This window comes from Sander lucioperca, chromosome 14 (assembly GCF_008315115.2).
Source record: "Sander lucioperca isolate FBNREF2018 chromosome 14, SLUC_FBN_1.2, whole genome shotgun sequence".
In the NCBI taxonomy this organism is placed as follows: Eukaryota; Metazoa; Chordata; class Actinopteri; order Perciformes; family Percidae; genus Sander; species Sander lucioperca.
The window spans coordinates 29,497,335-29,511,837 of record NC_050186.1 but is presented as its reverse complement, the minus strand read 5'-3'; the positions used below and the strand labels follow the sequence as shown (position 1 = coordinate 29,511,837).

At 41.8% G+C, this 14,503-nt stretch overlaps 1 protein-coding gene across 3 annotated transcripts in view; it reads right to left on the bottom strand.

The window, feature by feature from the left end:
* smad2 (SMAD family member 2) overlaps window positions 1–14,503 on the bottom strand; it is a 25,829-nt gene extending 11,326 nt beyond the window's left edge. For 2 of the 3 annotated variants that reach the window (XM_031292636.2, XM_031292637.2), the window contains exons 1-4: window positions 14,282–14,502; window positions 9,961–10,511; window positions 3,854–3,943; window positions 2,473–2,666 (exon numbers count right to left, since the gene is read on the bottom strand). In XM_031292636.2, the coding sequence (XP_031148496.1) occupies window positions 2,473–2,666; window positions 3,854–3,943; window positions 9,961–10,217 (541 nt within the window). In that variant the 5' untranslated portion in view covers window positions 10,218–10,511; window positions 14,282–14,502. Of the gene's footprint in view, window positions 1–2,472; window positions 2,667–3,853; window positions 3,944–9,960; window positions 10,512–14,281 lie in introns of all 3 variants that reach the window. The other variant, XM_031292638.2, reaches the window with a different exon arrangement.

Here is a 14,503-nt window from a genome sequence, read left to right as displayed (position 1 = left end):
TATATATATATATATATATATATATATATATATATATATATATATATATATATATATATATATATATATATATACATACATACACACACACACACACACACACACACACATATACATATATATGAATGAAATACAGAGGTGAGAACAACAAAACTTCGTCAGTTAAAATCTTCCTATGAATTAACTTACGTTTTTGTGAGATCTGTGACACAGCAAGAGAGTGCTCTTGCCTCTCTCCGAGTAACCTTTATGTTACTGTGCCGGTTATTTTTTACGGAGCCCCTAAAGGGACATGGGCAAAAAAAATCCTAAAGTTTAGTTTCACATGCTCACATGAAACTTTCATGTGCGCATGTGAAACCTTTTCATGTGCGCACATGAAAGCCGTATGTAGCCTGGCCTGGGCCATACTGGAGAGAGTGACAGCTAGAGAAATGACTACAGTACAGGAGTTTTTATCTAGGTCTTCATCATAAGGACATTGCTGCTTTGCTTGCAAGTCAATTATATTGTTTCGATACGACATTTAAAAACAGATTTTAAAGTATTGTAATCTGTTCCGGAGCAAGGGATACAGCGATTTGGATCGGGCAATTACTTTTATTTATGAACAGTTACAAAAATCTGGCCAACTCCACGGTTATAGGTGGATGTACACAAAATGCAAGGAGAATGGATTAAACATAAGGAAAGAGGATGTTCGATTAATTCTACGAGAAAAGGGGTGTTGAACGGGACATTCTAAAACGCTTAACTTGAAAACGCTTAACGTGGTTTAATGTAGCTAAACAATGATCAATGATTACCAAATTTCTCTCTCATATTGCTCCTCATAACCACTGAAAACTGTCAAAACATCTAAGCCAAAGTCCAATTATTATGGACGTTATCTGACATTAAGCATTTCTGCTTCACATTTTCAGCAGGGCAGCAGAGCGTCGCCGAAACTACTTTGCTAAAGGGCCTAATAATATTTGGCACTCAAGACTCTTATGACAAATCGAAGCCTTTTGGCATCTATATAAACTCATCTTTAGCCGCCATCCTTTCTAACCGGAGTTCTTTGCTGCAGTGCTGCTGACTGCGGCTCTGGCACTGTTCATAACAGCGCAAAACGGGTTTCAAAGCAGCGCACATGAAAACAAATCTAAAGTTTAGTTTCATGTGCTCACACAAAACTTTCATGTGCGCACATGAAAAGGTTTTTCGTGCGCACATGAAACTAAACTTTAGGTTTTACGTGCGCACATGAAACTTTCACGTGAGCACATGAAACTAAACTTTAGATTTTTTTTGTCCCCTTAGGGGCTCGGTAGTTTTTGGATATTACTGTGCCTTGTTGTTTTTTAGCTCAGTTTGTTTAATCAGTTGTTTCAGGCATGAAAACAAAAACAGTTTGCTTATTTAGTTTGTAACATTTACTTTTTTTAGGCATGAAAATCAATGAATGAAGATCGTTCTCTTTTTGTTAATATTTCTTCTAAAACTATACTGTACGCCGATCAATTTTATCATAAATGTTGGAGCTGTTTAGGTTCAAAAGCAACCATTTCGGGGCAGACAGTGTCATTTCTTTTGCACTAGTTTGAAATGTATTTTGAAAATTTCTGACACTTGAATGTATGTTGGTTAAGTTAGAGTTGTTTTAATTTAGGCAACAGATTGGAGTCAAACCATGACATTTTTTTCCCACTAGGCTTGAATGTAATTTTTCTCTGACTGGCTTAAACTTGAATTAACCAAAGAAACGTATTGCTTGTAAGTTATAAGCCAGTTTAATAAAAGTAAAGTGCTTATCACCAATCGTTCCGGACCTTTGACCTTGTATATGAATCAGATATGGACCTTTGAATATAAAGTAAAACAAAACAAACAAATACATACAGAGAAAGAATGCCATAGAACTTTCTTTTATTATCTACTTTGACAGTCAGTCATAATGGAAAAAGAACATAAATAAACTACTTTAAAGTAGATTTTCTTCGGGGCGGCCTCTAGCTCACCCAGTAGATTGTGCGCCCCATGTAGGCTGAGTCCTTTGCAGCGGCGCGGGTTCGAATCCGACCTGCTGCCCTTTGCTGTGTCATCCCCCATCTCTCTCCCCCTTTCCTATCTATCCACGGTCACTGTATAATAAAAGGGAAAAAGCCCCAAAAAATAATCTTAAAATAAATAAAAGTAGATTTTTTCAGGGCTACATTACGTGGTATCGGATCGGTGCTTAACCTTGCCTCCTTCACTACTTGCCGATACCGATACCAGCACTTTTGGCAGTATCGGAGGCTTTTCCAAAACTGGTATCGGCACATCTCTAATCTAGACTTGGTTTCCACTACGCAAACTAATACAAATTGTATTCTAATTCTTTCAGTTACCATTACCAACGTCATTATAGACTTATTAGAGGGCACATTGAAGGTCACGGCCAGCAGTACTCAAGAACAGGAACACACAATTCTCAAGGATCCTTACCCGGCGTCTCCACTCTCTGGTAATGGTAGGGATTGACACACACTTCATCCTTTTTGAGGTTGAAGGCGAACTGGCAGGAGTCGATGGCCCTGAGCTCATGGTGGCTGTGGAGGTCTGGCCATCTCCACAGGCGGCAGTAGATGACATGGGGCAGGCCCTTGCGATGGGACACCTGAAGACGCCCGTCCAGTGACCTGAAGTGGACAGCGAAGAGCTCAGTAATGTGTTCTATAAAACTGGGAGGGATGCCTGAAGATAGTCGTGCTTTCGTCAGTTTCTGGTTTGGTAAAAGAAAGAAAAGGTCACTGACTCCCCAACCAGTGGAGTTCAGGACGCTGCTTATGTCTAAAAACTTTATTTTAAGAGAGTTGGAAAGAGCCATGCACAATCAGAGTTTCAGATCAGATCCCATATTTTCGGCTCCTTTGTAATTCGTGCCTATAATTGACGAACCTCGTTTAACAGAAAGTCATTTTTATTATAGACAAAGCATCTCTATGGAAATTACCATGAAACTCAACTTTAATGTATTCATGTATTTTGATGACTAATCAATACTACCACTTAATCTGCATAGGCAGCGGACATCGCTCAAACTGTGTACTTAAAGGTTCAGTAGGTAACTTTTAATAAAACAATATTTATATTTGCTGAAACTGTCACTATATCCTGACATGAGAGAGATAATCTGACAGATAAAAAAAAAAGAAATCATGTTCCTCTGCCTCCCCTTAGTGCTCCTAATCTTCATTTGCAAGTTTCCACCGCGCCCGAAGATAAACAACCAATCAGAGCCGAGGAGTCTCTGAACGCAGTGTCAATGACAGCTTGTGAACTGCGATCAAACTGTCAAACTAGGCAGGGCTGATGAAATATGAATCGAGATTCTGTTACCGCATTGCCTATTTCTCATCTCAGACTCCTCGGCTCTGATTGGTTGTTTTCCTTATGCCGTTAGGAGCACCAGGAGGATTACCAGATTATCTGACTCAGGTAGTGCTGTCAGGATATAGTGACAGTTCAATCAAATATGACAAAAGGTTGTTGTTGTTTTTTTAATCAAAGTTACCAACTGCAGCTTTAATGTCATAGCTTTTGGCTATTGCAAGTCAAATACAGCTCCATTATTTCCCTATTGCCTGCATATATAAAGAAGCAATACACTAATGGCAGTGATCACGTCGTATTATGAGTGGCGATGACATTACAGATGGTCTCAAAGTCTTTCGATGGTCTTAATGAAACAGAAACCGGCCACAAAGACCAGTGTGTAGTGATACTGCAGATTACAGAAAGACAGATGAACATTATATGAATGCATGACAAGACGTAGAGCAATTGTTGACTCATTGTGTGTTTGAGTGCGTGCGAGTATATTCACCTGCCGTGGTCAGGGTATCCGTACATTCCTGTGGAGTCCCACTGCTCTATCGTGTGGCCTGAGCCTAGACCCCATAGATCTGAGCAATTACTACAGACATACACACACACACACACACACACAAACACACACACACAGGACAAGTGCAAAAAGGATAAAAATAAAATAAAAAGAAAACAGATGGTAAACATGAGGCGTTTCATTCCAAATTAGTAGGATGAAATCACAAACATGTACAGTTGGGTCTCTTATTGGCACAATAGGGGGAAAAATGATCCTCCCTTGCACTTATCAATAAGAGACACTAACTGAATGACAGGTGATCATGTACCAAATCCAAATTGGACAGACAGTGATGTGGTGCAATCAGGTGATGCGGGGGTAGACAGTATTGAATTGTGGCTACCTGTTAAAACTTTAAAAAGGCCCTGACACACCAACCCGATAATCGTCCGTCAGACAGTCTGGTGGCGAGGTCAGTGACTCGAGTCTGTTCGGTGTGTTCCGTGCCGTCATCTGTCGGAGGAGCCGTCGCCCTTCATTCTGGCCGATTTGACTCGTTGAATCGGAGGGCGGGCAGTCGGACTCAACGACCGATCTGACTGGTGGAGTGCTAACCCGGAAATGACGAGCGGGATGAGAGACGAACGCCTCTCAGAATCTGAGGAACATCTTTTAAACTGACCTTTGTCGATCTGAAATGGAGACCGATTCAGCAACTGCGTGGCACACGTCTCAGTGAACTATTTTCGTCAAATACGAGATCGTATTTCGAAACAAGCCGCCATTATTGTCGGCTGGAGACACCAGGCCCACGTGACGCGTTTGTCATTTCCGGTTTTCATTTTTTGGGCGACAATACAGATTAGCGCCGCCCGCTGTTACGGAGACGTATTACGTCTCGCGCACGCGCAGAACATATGCTCAAGTTGGCGTCGCTTCGGTGCATTCTGAGGCAGTTTTTGGACCTCGGGGAGCCGACTGATCAGTCCGACTGCCTTTTCTGCCGACGGTCGGCCGTCGGGTTGGTGTGTCAGGGCCTTTAGATGAAAGGTGATACCAGATCAATTCATCTTCTAATTCCTCTTTCCTGCTCCCGTATGTGATCATACAGGTCTGACCATTTTACTTGTTTTTAAAAGTTCAAATAAGCTCCTGCAGCGCCAACTACACATGAATCACATTTCTGCAATTTATTATGAAGACATTTGTGGAAGTGTGATGCGTCTACACAACAATGATATGTGAATGAGGAAATAAAAGAGGTTTAATAGACTATACAAAATGTGTCAAGATGTGACAACAGAAAAAAAAAAACACATACAACACAAATGTGTGTTTACAAATACAAAGTGTGTGTATGACTGAAGAAAGCACACAGCCAGACTGTTGCTGACTTGTTCTCTAAAAGCTCTCTAAAAGCTCTTATGAGTTTTCTCAGCGTGTCAGAGAGGAGAGTCTGTAATTGCCAGACCTGTCTGTACAAGACCTTCTATCTCGACACTTATCTGCCTTCTCAAAGTGTTCTACAAATCCCAGCCCCACGTAGACGACCTCCAGACACAGCTAATGTCTTGATTTCTTCCTTTCTCACCTAAAGGTCACCGGTTCCTCCACTCACCTATAAGTGACTGTGGATCACAACTAAAAAGGGTAGACTTGTAAGTTAAAGGGGTCTAGTTATTTGCACAACTTCATGTTTGATGTTGATATTTTATATTGTATGTATGCTGTTTAAAAAAAAAAAAAAAAAAAAACACGAATCCGTTCTCTTTCTGAGGTCATCCACATTTCTGACACTACTCAAAAAGCTGCTCATGCTTGAAATCTCTAGACTCAGTTGAGCTGTTGGACTCTTCCTCTGTCACAGTTCTTTTTACGGCCACTCAAACAGAAATCTACAAAGCCCTGCTATCTCCTGACAATCCTCCACCACCCAAAGAAACAAAACGACAACTTCTTCAAAAGCCAGGGCAATTTTATCTTTGACTTCAACCTTACTTCTCTGTGTTCAAAGGGAAGTGAGCTGTGCATTAAAGGCCTGGAGCGTTATCTGCCGAAAACCACTGAGCACTGTCAAGTGATACATCCGGACCTACGCCTCACAAGGCAGGGTTGCCCCTGACATGTAGCCATTTCAACCAAGCCACGGTCAATCTGTGAAGAATCATGGTGAAAATCACTACCATTCACACTATTTTTGGACAGCCATACTTCAGTTTAAGCTCCCTAATTCCAAGGTTTACCATCTGATGAACACAGGACAGGCTACCTGCCTACCTGTAATTGCCTTATTCACGGATTGGTTCAGCGCAAACATGAAAAGTAGCGCAAAACAGGTGAGAGGACTCAAGTTGAAAGAACATTAAGTTGTACGGTGAAAGCCCTGTACTTCGGAGATAAAAACCCAACGTCTTCTTGCGAGAAGTACTCAAGTAAACAATCAAGTCTAACAAGAACCAGCATCACCTTATCAGAGCCACTTCAGAAGCTACTATCAAGCCTACATTCCTCAGAATGAAGGAAAACAGAGACCTGGCATCGTGCACTTTCACGTCACATGGTTCTACTTCTGCACTTCTTTTTTTTTTTTTTCTCTTTTGACCCATACATCTACAGTTGAGACCAGTTTCAGATATACTACTCAGCAAACAGTATACATACAGTATATGGGGATATATGCTGTAGTTTAATCTTGGATCAATAGTTATTTATTCAGTTGAGCATCTTCTAGCACTGCCCTGCTTCATACTTTACCCACAGAGCTTCACAACACTCACACTCTCTGTGCCAACTTATCTGGTGAGTTTGCTCCACCGAGCCGCACCGACCTGAGCACTTGTTCAATTCTATAACTTTGACAGTAAGACGTATAAAGTAGCATGTCGATGCAAGGTGCAAATCTACTCCGGATGCATTAAGACTGCGATGTGATTAGATCTCCCCGACCTCAGCCAGGAATCCGTACGGAGAGTGCTTTGCTGAGAAACTATCCACCCACCAGGAACACCTGTCACCATCTGGTATTACGAGAGTCGTAGAGGATGAACGCATTCATGATAATGGAAAAGTAAACACGCGCAGTACGCGCCACCTCTGCTCACCCTGCACCTGCCATGTGTATTTGTCCTGCCACCTCTCCAGCTCATCGCCCGTTTCAAAAACGCGTGGGCGGAATGATGTCAATACAATGCTGTAAATGCAAATACACTTATCGGATAGTTGTCTAACCAAATGCATACCAGATTTAACAAGATTGCATTGTGATACCGGGTATAAGCTAGGTTTTGATGCCCCCTTTTTTGTCTGCTGAGGGAGCAGGGTGGTGTGGTGATTAGCTCGGAAGTCGGAGGGAATTGAGTTGACCGCATTCCAGTAACAAGTCGGGAGAACCATTAGGCCTCTATTTAACGGGGTGGGGGGGGATCCTAGCCAGGTTAGGAGGTATAGGACGGGCTAAATGCCGAGGACAAATTTCATCCCGTTCGTCATCTCGGATATCCTGACCTCCCGGTTCAACTGGAACGCATCATAAATCCCCATCAGCTCCAGGTGAATTGTGGCTGACATGGGTGTGCAGTTGGGCATTCGAAAAGATCATTTCTCTGCAGGGACAAATTCTATTATTGATACGTACTCATAATCAAAAGGAAACTAAGAGAGGGAAAGAAAGGAAGGGTAGATTAGAAAGACAATTTGAGAAGCGAAGCTCATGAAATCTTCACAGAGCAGCCTAGTTCTCTCTCTCCTTTCTGCTGATCCTCAGTGGATTGACTGACGTTAATCACATGCTTCTCATGGGGCTCCCCTTGACTTTGCCACCTTTGTCATGATAAGGTTTCACCTGGTCTGGTGACTTGGCTAGTGTACCTTGTCAGGCAACACAGGAGAAATCTATACTGACAGACACATGACCTGTATCCATTCAGGCTAAGTATCTACAGTATTAGCAGGTTTAGGTGCACAGGGGTTCCTTTAGAAGACTTGAAAACACTGTTTCCCTGCGAAAGAAATTGCAAAGAGTTCAAGGTGTTCCCTTTTCAGAGAGTATGTAGAGCTGTACAGATAGAATGGAGGGAAAGTGGTTTGTTTTTCTCCTTCTGAGAACCTTTGCAAAGACTCTGAGGTGATTAAAAAAAAAAAAAAAAAAAGTCCCTCTTCACATTCAATGGCTTCTTTACCGCGCGGTGCTCGACGCATCAATAATCTTATTTTTAAAGCTTTGTCTTACACTTCCATTTTGTTTTAATTAATAGTGCACAACGTCTTCAAACTTCACCACATATCAATAAGTCTTTGTGACTGAGGTGGATGGCGCGTGCACCAGAGCCCGGGGCAAATATATAACGCAATGCTACACTGTTACCAGCCGGCCAGATTGCCCCCCGTTTCCGTTTCCTTGCTGCAGAGTATTATTTACATTTTAAACTATTTTAGGGCTGCAACTAACGATTATTTTCACAGTCGATTAATCTGTTGATTATTTTCTCGATTATTCGATTAGTTGTTTGGTCTATAAAATGTCAGAAAATGGTGAAAAATGTGGATCAGTGTTTCCCAAAAGCCCAAGATGACGTCCTCAAATGTCTTGTTTTGTCCACAACTCAAAGATATTCCGTTTACTGTCACAGAGGAGAGAAGAGACTAAAAATTATTCACATTTAAGAAGCTGGAATCAAAGAACTTTGACTTTTGTCTTAAAGAAATTACTCAAACCGACTAATCGATTATCAAAATAGTTGGCGATTAATTTAAGAGTTGACAACTAATCGATTAATCGATTAATCTTTGTAGCTCTAAACTATTTGAATACATGAATAGAAGAATGTTCTATAAAATGATGATGTCCCCACCTACTAGTCTACGATAAGCTCTCATGTCATTTCATTTTTCGTTTGATTAAAAAAGGTGCAGTAGGTAAGACTTATAAAACTAACTTTCTGTCATATCTGCTGAAACTGACCCTATGTTCCAGAAGAACTACATGAAGAAGGTAATTAAAAAAATAAATAAATCCAGCTCCTCTGGCACCACCTACAGCCAGTAGTGAGATTTGCAAAAATCTACCGCTCCCTGTTCAGATGCACCAATCGGGGCCAGGGGGGGTGTCTAACTACGTGTCAATCACTGCTCATGCACGCATTCATTCTCCCTTGTGGGGGGAGGGGCTTAGGAGACCATTTTGGGCTTTAGAGGAAAGGGGGGGCTGAGAAGTTGCGATGTTCAAATGTTTTGGCTAAGTCCTGGATCTTCGCAATCCTACCTACGGCACCTTTAAAATTCCTTTGATCTTAGTCTAATTAGCACCTTCTAACAAGCTATGTCAACGTTTCTAAAACAACGCGCAGTGATGTGACGAAAGACGATACTGAAACAAGGTTTGGCCGTTCAGAATTTGGTAGCTGCAAAGGAACCCTGGCCTAGGTGTGATCAGAGCCGGCCGCGCTTCCAGCGACTGCTCAGAATAGAGCAAACCATCAACAGCGCCGCACGCAACGGGAACGCGCAGATCCGGTTTGTGCATTATAGCTAATCAATTCTAACCTAAAGTTCATAACGTGTACGACGCGTGGTTGGCATCATGTGTTCGACATCTGTTTCCTCCAATCGGGTTTCACTTCTGCTGCCTTGCTAATGTATGGCACAACAGAATGAGGAAACAGACCTGCTGTTGCACAACAAAGATTGCTCTTTCTGCAAGCCTGCGGTTGCCCGTCACCCTCGTTCTTACTTTCATGTGTGTTGACACACCTCGCTGTGCTGATCAGCGTTAGTGGTATTGTGGTATACCGGTGACATAGGCAGTGCGGATGTGTGGAGGTGAGCACAACTTAAAGCGTGTTACTGCTGTGGAATTGTGTCAATACATCAATTTGCTTTGATAATTGATTTTTCAAGACATTTTATCAAACGTGTGTGTGTGTGTGTGTGTGTGTGTGTGTGTGTGTGTGTGTGTGTGTGTGTGTGTGTGTGTGTGTGTGTGTGTGTGTGTGTGTGTGTGTGTGTGTGTGCGTGCACGTCTGTGTGTGTGTGTCTGCGTGTGATCACGTACAAGACCGAGCCAGAAAGACACAAATACCGGCTGGGTGTGTGTGTCCTCGTCTCACCTGGGTATGGTCACACACTTTGTGTTGCTGTTCTGCGTGCTGATGGCTTTCTCTAGCTCATCCAGCTGCCCGGTCTTCTTCAGCTTCTTCACCAAGCTCTTCACAGCTTTCTCACACCACTTATCCTCCTGCCCCCCTCCGTTCTGCTCCCCGACTCCTCCGATGCCTCCTCCGGCTCCCCCGCTCCCTGCCGGAGTCTTCTTCCATCCCAGGAGGCGCTTCACTACCGGGGGAGTGAAGGGAAGGATGGAGGACATGGTGGCCTGTGCACGTTATGTGTAGCGCTCGTGCGTCTTAAGTGTGTTTCGGTGCCCCTCTTAATCTGATGTGAAGAGGAAAAAGGGAGAGGGGGAAGGAGGGTGATACAGGCGATGGAGTCGTTGGAATTCCTGCTGGAGATTTCTTTTTAGAACTATATAAACTGAACGCATGCAAGTATTGTTTTTAATGACTGTCTAGTCAGAACTAAGACATTGGTCTTGAGGAGTCTTGGGAAACATCAGACGGACAGCACAAAACGTAGGGAGCCAAGGGAGTACATCCAAAGAAACCTAAACGGAGAGGAAACAAAGAGAAAGGACACATCAACACTTGGACATAAAGAGTAAGATAGTTCAGAAGATAAAAAGTCTGTTGAACAACTCACTGCATAACATTTTCTTCTGAAATGACTACATTAATTATGCCCACACATCCAGACTGATGAACAGTTTTTTTGTTTTTTTTTAATTGCCCATTGCCATACTGTATCCATCATAGCCCCCTGCTGCTAACTCTCCCACCGTGCAGCACTGTATGGATCATAGCACACAGTGTTGAAGCGTGACCCAATTCCGTTTAATGTTCAGCATTCATTTCTCTGTTGGTCAACCACTGATGAATTATATTCTACTGCTGGTGCACACTTTGCTGTCCACTTGTGCAATACTGTCTGGTGCTTTTTGATAACAACAAATGGAAGCTCATCTCTTCCCTTTGCACAAACAGGCAGCAGCCATCCCACAAAACCACTTCAACTCATGTACAGCCTTAAACACAGATCTATTGTGAGGGGTGCATGACATACTGGTCACTTAATACATACTGGGCGATAGTTGCTTACATACGACATATCGTATCAGAATTTGGACTTTTGGTAATATTGGAATTTAAATGATCATTTTGATAATGTAATCTGTTCACATGTCCCGTTTATAAGCCCAAGTTGAATTAATAACGTTACATTTATGATGGTTACAGTGAGCGGATTTCGCTTTTATTCACAAAAACGTTTTGTTTTTACAAGTTTTACAAGTGGCAACATTCACAGATGCTGTTCATGCAGCTGTAGCTCTGCACAAATCACTTGAAAACTTTCAAAGTGTCAATAAGTGTTAATAAATATTGATTTTACTCTAAATGGCGAGGCTGTGGATGATCCTGTGTCACAAAATATGGTTTCAACCTTTAAAAGACTCATTGAAGACAACATAGCATTCATATTCAAGCATCGTTTTTTTTACAGAGAAGAGAGGAATGTATGTATAAGGTGACAAATCTGTGTCCTTATCTGTACTAACCCTATACTAATCAGAGATGGGAAGTAACAAAGTACAAATACTTCATTACTGTAGATTTTCTTCAGATATTTTGACTTTACTATTTATTTTTGTGGCGACTTTTTACTTTTACTCCTTACATTTTAACACAAATATCGGTACTTTCTACTCCTTACATTTTACAAAATTGGCTCGTTACTTTAGTTTCAAATAATTTCACTGGAGTTACCGTTAATATTTTTTGCGTCATCAATACCGAATTCAGTCTAATTGGATGGGAATATACTGTACGTTGCACATGACGCACCACAAGACGACTCGACAGATTCGGCGGCATTCATTCGCGGCAAATCACTGCAGCTTGATGGCGGTAACGTTAGGACACAGTAGTATGGATGGCGACAGGATTGAAAATGAAGAAAACGGAGATCCCAAAGATTCGGCAGACAAGCAGCAAGACATTCCCAATCATCCTTGGTCTTATCTGAGAGATGTTTGCGATAGTAGGCATCAAGAATGACTCCTGGCGAATGTGCTGCGTAACTCTAAAAGTATGGGGAACTTCTTAATTAATGTCTCTTTAGTAATTCATATTTTAGCCTTTATTTTCTTTCCAGAAGCCATATTTGAGCACACACACACACATGTAGATTCCTTTAAATGTTAAGGGGAAGATTAAAAAAGAGAAACTGGATCTGTGAATTCTCACAGAATCACAACTGAATCTTGCTACTCAGTCAGAATCTTATTAACCTGGAGTCCCAGAGTCACAGTAATCATATATGTGATGTTTTAGGTTGGCAGACATCCATTTAAAATGTAGGCAATGGCATATAAAGAGCCTTTTTCCCCCATGTCCACTGAAGTTTCTCAGCTTGCACTCTAGTAACATTTGTGTGGTCCAGGTAGCTTTGCATAAAAAAGTGGTTGTCATTTGCAAGGCTACTTTTACTTTTATACTTTAAGTACATTTACAAGCCTATACTTTGTTACTTTTACTTGAGTAAAGAAGTTAAATCAGTACACCAGTATCTGTACTTCTACTTGAGTACGGGAAGTGAGTACTTTTGCCATCTCTGATGCTAATCCATAGTAAATCTATCATTATATCGAAACCAGCGCTCACTCTATAAAGCTGAGCCGTGTAAGGCTATTTTAAACCCTGGTCAGGAACAGGTGAGCAATTCACGGATTTGAAATTCATATCGGACAGGTATCAGTGCTGAAAGCAGCTAGTGAAATGTGGACTTAATGATCACAACACACGCACAAACATTTAGTTCTGGGCGTTGACATGAGCTCTGCCTTGCATATGTAACCACATCCTATATTATAGCTCTTATTGCCAGCATCTATTTTCCAGCCTAATGAGAAAACACACACACACACACACTCAGACGGAGCAAATCCAGAAAGGATCTACAGAGAATACTCTAAATTTGATCTCTTTACCCATAACTAAATATATACAGATAGAACCACTCAGTGATGCAGATTTCTCAACTTAGCTGTCAGGAAGGAAGGGATAATTGTCCTTAGCATGTTACTGTGGAAGTCCAAGCTCCTTCTAAGAATTCATTTCACAGGCTTAACCCTTGGACTGCTTACTATTAGCGCAAGCGTATGAATGGCTTTCAACTAGTTAGACCATTCCTGAAACTAATTAACTACAATCTCAGTACCTGCCGTTGCCTGATATTGCCTAAACATTAAAGCATGGTATCAATTAAGGCCAGCATTCACTACACAAATAACTGCTTCAGGGCGAAGGCTGTGATGTCAGAATAACAGAAGGCTGTAAAAACATAACGTGTAAGTACAATGATACAGGTTTGTCACCTTGATTGGGGTCACTGAAAAATGGTTATTTAGCTAAATAAAGGATCACTTAAGTGCAGGAGTGTGGCTATTCGTTTAGCTAAAAGGTTGAAACACAAAGAAGGAGAAATAAACTCCTAAAACAACAAAAACCTTTGCTGGTGGGGTTTTCCAGGGATAACACCTTGTCATATGTGGGAGCCTTCGCAAACTGAACAGAAAGTCTTACTAACCTAAGGAACAAAAAGCTAAATGAAAGGAACAAAAAGCACAAAACGTGCTGTTGTAGCCACAATGTATATGTCTAGTCGAAATGCTGACCACGGCTATCAGGGCCTTGTGAGCAAAATAAGCAACGTTATTTTGTCTACAACGTCTCGTCTTTCTGTGGGAAATTATCTGCTTGGGTTAACGTTACTTCTCCGAAACCATACACACACATACACACACACACACACACACACACACACACACACACATATACACACACACACATATACACACACACACACACACATATACACACACACACACATATACACACACACACATACACACACACACACACACACACACACACACACACACACACACACACACACACACACACACACGGTTTGAAGAATAAGCTAGCGCTAACAGCGATTCAGACTTAACCGCCAGTGCATGCAGACTTTGACAAGCAACAAAAAGCGAGTTCATTTTACTCCTGGGTGTCATTTTTTTGTGAGCTACAGTTACAGTGAAAATATTCAGGTTTCTTTTGTCTCGAAATGACTGATAGCACCCCCTCCCCTCTCCTCTCCTCCTCCCCTCGCCTTAAAAAAAAAAAAAAAAAAAAAAAAGAGTATGAAAAAATCCGCTAGCAAGCTTGCTACTTTGTGTCACAGACAAATAAACAGGTCTGTTGCATGTTTTGTCGCTTAAAAAATCAAATCCATTTCTTTGTCAAAAAACACACTTACCCTCCGAGGAGATGAAAGGGCACCGGACGGGCATTCAGGCACCTGTCAGAAAAGCCTGCTTGTTCATTTTAAATGCATCCAGAGAGACTTTAAACTGTATTTTTTTCACCTCCGAGCCGCCGGGATGATGGCCCCTCTTTCAAAGCTCAACCAAACATGTATCGCTTCACGCTAAACATGAGCGGTAACTCGACGCCACCATGTCCCGCCTCCTCTCTTCTC